The 8,015-nt window shown below is 40.2% G+C and overlaps 2 protein-coding genes across 2 annotated transcripts; both read left to right on the top strand.

The window, feature by feature from the left end:
* Nucleotides 1-255: 255 nt before the first annotated feature.
* Nucleotides 256-1,913, top strand: LOC138889410 (uncharacterized). Its single transcript, XM_070172715.1, has 3 exons — nt 256-378; nt 1,165-1,676; nt 1,883-1,913. Exons 1-3 carry the CDS (start codon nt 256-258, stop codon nt 1,911-1,913), a joined length of 666 nt encoding a protein of 221 aa, XP_070028816.1.
* An 872-nt stretch (nt 1,914-2,785) lies between these two features.
* On the top strand, nt 2,786-3,106 carry LOC138889409 (uncharacterized). The gene has a single exon (XM_070172714.1). It carries the CDS (start codon nt 2,786-2,788, stop codon nt 3,104-3,106), a length of 321 nt encoding a protein of 106 aa, XP_070028815.1.
* Nucleotides 3,107-8,015: the final 4,909 nt, after the last annotated feature.

The raw sequence follows: 8,015 nt of genomic DNA, 5'->3' as shown, positions 1-8,015 counted from the left end.
CCCAAACCCAACCTGAATGATACAGAAGCCATCAATTTAGGGGACACAGATAATATCAGAGAGACTAAAATAAGTGTCCACCTTGAACCAAAGATCAGGGAAGAGATAATCAAAGCACTGATTAAATACAAAGATATTTTTGCATGGTCATACGACGACATACCAGGTTTGAGCACTGATTTAGTGGTCCACAAGTTACCCACTGACCCGGCATTCCCTCCCATCAAGCAAAAATTGAGAAAGTTCAAAACTGATATGAGTGTGAAGATTAAGGAAGAAATCACTAAGCAGTTGGACGCAAAGGTCATTCGGGTCACACGATATCCCGTTTGGTTAGCTAATGTTGTGCCAGTACCAAAGAAGGATGGCAAGATCAGAGTATGTGTTGATTACCGCAATCTCAACAAAGCAAGTCCAAAGGATAATTTCCCACTACCCAACATCCACATTTTGATCGATAATTGCGCCAAGTGTGAGATTGGATCTTTTGTGGATTGCTATGCAGGGTATCATCAGATTTTAATGGATGAAGAAGATGCGGAAAAGACAGCATTCATAACACCATGGGGAACTTATTATTACCGAGTAATGCCATTTGATTTGAAAGACGCTGGGGCAACTTACATGAGGGCAATGACTACTGTGTTCCATGATATGATATACAAGGAGATTGAGGTGTACATAGATGATGTAATCATAAAGTCAAAGCAGTAGGCCGACCACATCAGAGACTTGAGGAAATTTTTCTAGAGGCTTCGCAGGTACAACCTCAAACTTAACCCTGCCAAGTGCGCATTTGGTGTTCCATCCGGAAAATTGTTGGGATTCATAGTCAGCCATCGAGGCATTGAGTTGGACCCATCAAAGATCACAGCTATCCAAGAATTGCCGTCTCCGAGGAACAAGACTGAGGTAATGAGTCTGTTAGGGAGGTTGAACTACATCAGCAGGTTTATTGCTCAGCTCACGACAACTTGTGAGCCTATTTTCAAGTTGTTGAAGAAGGATGTTGCGGTCAAGTGGACTGATGAGTGTCAAGAAGTATTTGATAAGATAAAAGGATACTTGTCAAACCCACCTGTGCTGGTTCCGCCAGAACCAGGGAGACATTTGATTCTTTACTTGACAGTCCTGGAAAATTCATTTGGCTGTGTACTGGGGCAGCATGACATCACCGGCAGAAAGGAACAGGCAATCTACTATCTTAGCAAGAAGTTCACGGTTTATGAGGTAAAGTACACTCATTTGGAAAGGACATATTGCGCCCTAACTTGGGTGGCTCAGAAATTGAAACATTATTTGTCATCTTACACTACTTACCTCATTTCACGCTTGGATCTGTTGAAATATATCTTTCAAAATCATATGCCGACAGAAAGACTTGTGAAGTGGCAGATTTTGCTCACAAAGTTTGACATCATCTATGTGACTCAAACTGCGATGAAAGCCCAAGCATTGGCTGATCATTTGGCCAAAAACTCGATCGATGATGAGTATGAGCCATTGAAAACTTATTTTCCCGATGAAGAGGTGATGCATATCGACGAACTGGAGCAGATTGAGAAACCAGGTTGGAAACTTTTCTTTGACGGGGCTGCCAACATGAAAGGAGTTGAAATAGGGGTTGTGCTTATTTCTGAAACAGGGCATCACTATCCTACTACGGCTCAGCTTCGGTTTTATTGCACCAATAATATGGCTGAATATGAGGCATATATTTTGGGTTTGAGGATAGCTGCAGACATGGATGTCCAGGAAGTCTTGGTTTTGGGAGACTCGGATCTTCTGGTGCATCAAATTCAAGGAGAATGGGAAACACGAGATTTGAAGCTCATACTATACCGATAATGTTTGCATGATCTTTGTCAACGGTTTTGATCAGTGGAGTTCAGACATATTCCAAGGGTCCATAATGAGGTTGACGATGCTTTGGCTACCTTGGTGTCAATGTTACACCATCCGGACAAAGCTTATGTCAATCCTCTGCATATTCAACTCCGAGATCAGCATGTTTACTGTAATATGATAGAAGAAGAACTTGATGGTGAACCATGGTTTCACGATATCAAGGAATACATCAGAATAGGGATATATCCAGTGCAAGCCACGGGGGATCAAAAGAGAACAATTCGATGGTTAACAAGTGGATTTTTCTTAAGTGGAGGAGTTTTGTATAAAAGAACGCCAGACCTTGAATTGTTAAGGTGCATAGATGCTAGACAAGCTACTGTTGTCATGTCTGAAGTACATTCGGGAGTCTGTGGACCACATATGAGCGGATATGTGCTGGCAAAGAAAATTCTCCGAGCAAGTTATTATTGGCTCACCATGGAGCGAGATTGTATCAGTTTCGTGCGCAAATGTCATCAGTGCCAGATACATGGAGATTTGATTCATTCTCCGCCATTGGAATTCCACATAATGTCGGCACCATGGCCCTCCATTTCTTGGGGCATGGATGTCATTGGACCAATTGAGCCAGCAGCATCCAACAGGCACAGATTCATTTTAGTAGCCATTGATTATTTCACCAAGTGGGTTGAGGCTAAAACTTTCAAGTCTGTGACTAAGAAAGCAGTGGTTGATTTTGTTCACTCAAACATCATCTGTCAATTTGGTATCCCAAACGTGATCATTACGGATAATGGTGCTAATCTTAACAGTGACTTGATGAAAGAGGTATGGCAATAATTTAAGATTACGCATCGCAATTCCACCCCATATCGCCCCAAGGCGAATGGAGCAGTCGAGGTAGAACAAGACCATAAAGACGATACTTCGAAAAATGGTGGAAGGCTCCAGGCAATGGCATGAAAAATTATCATTCGCATTGTTAGTTTATCGCACCACTATTTGCACTTCAGTAGGTGCAACTCCTTATTTGTTGGTATATGGCACTGAAGTAGTGATACCTGCGAAAGTTGAAATCCCGTCCCTTCGGATTGTTGCTGAGGCCGAGATTGATGATGATGAGTGGGTCAAAACTCGTTTGGAGCAGTTATGTTTAATTGATGAGAAAAGATTGGCAGCAGTGTGTCATGGTCAGTTATATCAAAAGAGAATGGCAAGAACGTACAACAAAAAGGTGTGTCCCCGAAAGTTTTAAGTGGGTCAGCAGGTATTAAAACGCATCCTTCCACACCAGGCCGAGGCAAAGGGCAAGTTCGCCCCAAATTGGCAAGGGTCGTTCATTGTGACGAGAGTGTTGTCCAATGGTGCTTTGTATCTAGCAGATATTAAAGGCAAATGTGCAAACATGACTATCAATTCTGATGCAGTCAAGAGATATTATGTATGATTTCTTTGGTTTAATTGTTGATTGTTTGTATTTGGCATTTTTTCGAAGATTGGAATGACGAAGGCAATAGATTCTGCTATCTAAACAGTTTAGCCTTTGTTTCCCCTTTTGAGCTTTATTTATTTCTTTCATACCCCTCTTATGGAATCAATAACGAAAAGAAAAAAAAAGATAGAGAAAAGAAAAGAAGTGAAAAGAGAAAGAAAAACAAAGAAATTCATGTGTGAACTAAGTTTGACCTAATTCCCGTTAAGGATACGTAGGCAGCCTCACGGCTCGATCATAGTAAAATAAAATATCAAAAGATCCCCAAGTAAAAAATTGGGGCAGAAGTTGTAATTGTGATAAGAAATCTGATTCCAAAAGTTGTAATTCTAACCCATTTGAGATGCTTGGAGCCTTTTCAATACCCTTTTCTTTCCAAACATATCCAAGAACCCACATGTTTGTCCAAAGAAAGACCTCCTGATCAGTCTTTGAGAGATGCCAAATCAAACAAGTAAAGAGAATTCATATCAGGGGCAACACTCCGGTTTAAACAAGAGAAATCAAAAATGAGACAGTCTTATTGGTGAAAACCCTCATGGGCACCATCAGGCGACGAAAGCTGAGAGAAAGTAAAAATGAGAGAGTCTTATTGGTGAAAACTTTCACGGGCATCATGAGGCAACAAGTAATTGAGGAATAAACAAATGAGAGAGGTTTGTCGGTGAAAACCCTTCAGGGCACTGCAAGTCGAACAATGTCCGTAAGTTGGCGGAAAGTAAAAATTGGGTCGTGGAGATCTTGGAACACAAAGTAAAACAATTGGAAAGGAGATTGGTTAAATAGACTGGGCTGATTAATCCAAAATGCATACCAAGATCATTGGTGTCAGTGACTCCACTCAGATAAGTTCCTTTTCCTATCTCCAACAGTCATCCAAATTTGAATTTTATTCTGTATTCTTAATTCTCAAAATCGTTGCATTTCGTTGCTGTTAATTTTACTCCTCTAAAGCTCTTCCAAGGTTAGCCTTGTAAGAAGGAATTTCAAAGTTTACTACCAATTTCGAGCACAAAGCAAAATGCGGCTAGAACATGCTGGAGATAATATGATGAAAAGTGGGACATAGGGTGTAAGCAAAGGTTATATCGATGGAATGGTTCAGTAATGTCGTGGGAGATGTACGGGTTCAGGCAGAAAGGTCAGAAGGGGAGAACAACAGTTGGGGGATCCTGCAGTTAAGGATCAGTCAGAAGGTCAAAATAATCTTTCGACCAGTTCGAGACAGTCGAACGAAGCAAAGCATGGCAAAGAGAAATCCAGCAAGAATGCCACAACTAACCGCCACGTTTTAAACTGACAAGATTTTCTTTGATTTGAAACAGGGGCAAAGATGGCATTTGTTTCAAGAAGCACCCTGTAAGGAAAGCAAGTACCATGCAGGTTTGATCGCAGAATTCTTAGAACCCTCCTAGAAAATGGGACTTAGTTTAAGATCTAAAATAATCATGAGTAGCAGATTTTGGCATAAATGCACCCCAAAGGATTATAAGTGGAGCTTCGAAATTTGCATGTTTGAGATACACTTTGGACATTACCCCAGAGTCCTCGGATTTCAAAGTAATTTGGGGAGACTCTAATGCCCTCTATCTCTCGGGTTGGCCAACAAAGGGACCAAAAATAACCCGTTTCCGCTTTACTTCCTCAAGAAAAAAGAAACACCATATTTTTCCACCTTTTTACCCTTTGAGAACAAAGATTCTTGGCTTCTCTTCTTTCCAGACTGGTGGTTATGATTTTCTGCTTCCTCAACCTTTTCCACCAAGAAGAAACACCATTTTTTTCCACCTTTTCCCCCGATTTAATTGGAAATTTTCAGGACCCTCCTGGATAATGGGACTTAGCTTTAATTCGAAATATTCATGAGTACAATATCTAGCATAAGCTCTACTTTGTGAAAATATAAGTTGGTTTGAATTCTTCATTTTTCTTAAAGTCAAGACTTAATTCGAAATTTCAGGACCCTCCTGGATAATGGGATGTAGCTTTAAGACTATCTTAGATAACAAGATTCGACAGAAGTCATACCTCTAAAAAATATAATGTAGCTTTGGAAACTTACTAGAGATTTTCAGGACACTCCTGGATAATGGGATATAGCTTGCAGATTGTTAGAGATATTTGGTAAAAGGATGCAATTAACACTCACAGATGTGTCCGGTTACCCAAACTAGGACAGAAAATTTTCTTTTGTTGTCTATTTTGCTGAAGTCAGATGCCCGTCTAAAGAATCGGGAAGAAAAACACGGATGTTAAAGATAAGAGCGTGACCAAATACTAGCAATCAGGCGTCCACCTGGAGAACAAGGAACGACAGTTGAAGTATCAGCAATCAGGCGTCCACCTGGAGAACAAGAAAAAGTAGTTGAAGATTCAGTAATCAGGCGTCCACCTGGAGAACAAGGAACAACAGTTAAAGTTTCAGCAATCAGGCGCTCACCTGGAGAGCAATGGAGTACATTTCAAGTTTAAACTTTCAAGTTCTTACTGATATTTGGTAACATGATTTAGTTTACACTCACATATGTGCCCAGCCACCAAACTAGGCAGAAAATTTTCTTTGTTTTGTCTATTTTTGTTGAAATCAGGAGCCCATCTGGAGAACAAGGGAATACATTTCAAGTTTCAGAAGTCAAGAGCCCACCTGAAGAACAAGGGAATACAATTCAAGCTTCAGCAATCAGGCGCCAACCTGGAGAGCAAGGGAATACACTTCAAGTTTCGGCAATCAAGCGCCCACCTGGAGAGCAAGGGAATATAATTCAAATTTCAAGTAATCAGGAGCCCGCCTGGAGAACAGAGGAAAGGAAACAGTAGTCAAAGGAAGACATTTAAAAGGTTCAGCAATCAGGTACCCGCTTGGAGAAAGAGGGAAAGCATTTCAAAAAAAATACCATTCAAGTCAGCCACAAAGGAACTTCTGAGGGAAATACAAATCAACGAAGCAACAACAATCACAAGATCAAGTTTGAAAATAAATCTTTGTAAAGCATAGATCATAGCTTAGTCTAGCTTCTTCATTTTTGTCATGGTGTAATAAGGAGGTCAGTAAGCAATATCAGCAGCAGCAGCAGCAGTAGCAGTGAAACCATAGCTTCATGGTAGTCCCATCTACCGAAACTTCCTGAACTACATTGACCTGATTCCTTTATAGCCAAGGATATGTAGGAAACCTTTGAAGCACAGATTCAGTCAAATTCTTTCAAAAAATGCTTCTCACGGAGTCTTCAGACGGGCAAAAAGCGCTTGTATCCGCTCACTTTATCTTTGCACAAAAAATCTTCGTGTTTCCGGGCAAAGAGAGGCGGCAGTGAGCACGTGATTTTTGCCTCATACGAATTACTCCAAAAGAATTCCCAAAATTAGGTCTTTTCTTTAATTATGTGTTGTCTTTAGGAATTATTATGCTATTTTCTTGATTGTTTGCATATGTTTGTGTACATGTTTAATGTATTAAAAATACAAAATATAGTATCTGCATTTAGGATTTAATTTTACATTTTTTTAGATTAATTAAGTAAATTGTTTTACAAAAATGAAAAAATTCAAAAATATAACGTATTTTGCATTTTTAGTGTTTATTGTCGAAATTTCGTGATTTTCTTTTTGATTTGGTAAATAATATTTGGGATAATTATTATTTAGAGTTAATTAGTATTTTTGATAGGATGATTTGTTTTTATAATTTAATTTAGGATTTTAGTTTTAATTTTTCGAAAAAAAAGGAAGAAAAGAAAAGGAAAAGAATTAAAGAGAAGGAAATCGGAATAGGGCTAAATTCAATTTAATTTAAGAAGCCCAAACAATTACCCAGCCAAACCTATCTGATCCAACCCAAACCCGTGTCAAAATCCGGTCCATCCCAGGCCATATCAAACGACGTCGTTTGGTATAGTTTGATCAGGACCGTCGATCTCACTTGATCGAACGATCCCTAACCTCGCCCATGACCCAAGCCCGACCCGCCTCTGAATCAGTCCAGCCCCACTTAACCAAAACGACCCCGTTTCAATCAATGATACAATTAGAGACGTTGGATTTCAGTCATCCAACAGCCTTAATTAAATCATTGATTTAATATACCCAAAATCAGAACCCCACCCCTCCCCCCCCACCCCATTCGTCTCTCGCCTCTCTTCAGTGATGACCCTGTCTCACCGCCTCATTCCGCCCGCCGAAAATCATCCACAGAAGCAGACGGTGGCCAATCACCCCTAAAAATACACCATAAACTCCCCTCACCCTCCCCTTTCCAAACTCCTACTTCATTTCTTTCGAATATCCCTGGAGGTCTTCGAATATCGATTCGAAGGGATGAACCCTAGTGCCGCCCTAATATTCTCCGGTGGCGGCGCCACTTCCAATCAATCCCAAATTAACACCAGGGAATCCCCATGCCTCCCTCCTCCCTAATCTCCAAGTATTTTCTCTCAAATCCATTCTAAACCCCTCGAATCTTAAATCCCAAATCTGGGTTCCAAGAGCCAAACCTAAAACTCGAGGTTGATGATGATGGTTCCAGTTTTAGAGCTGATTTTGTCACAAAATAATGTTACTCACTTGTTTTGACAAAGAACAAGTGACTAACATTATTTGGCGATGAAATCGAAAAGTCAGGGTACCAAGTTGATTTCCAGCTTAGTGGATGAGTTTCCCGGTATCACTTCTTTTT

The sequence above is a fragment of the Nicotiana sylvestris genome, chromosome 4 (assembly GCF_000393655.2).
Source record: "Nicotiana sylvestris chromosome 4, ASM39365v2, whole genome shotgun sequence".
Taxonomy (NCBI): Eukaryota; Viridiplantae; Streptophyta; class Magnoliopsida; order Solanales; family Solanaceae; genus Nicotiana; species Nicotiana sylvestris.
This window is presented reverse-complemented; position numbering and strand designations above follow the sequence as displayed.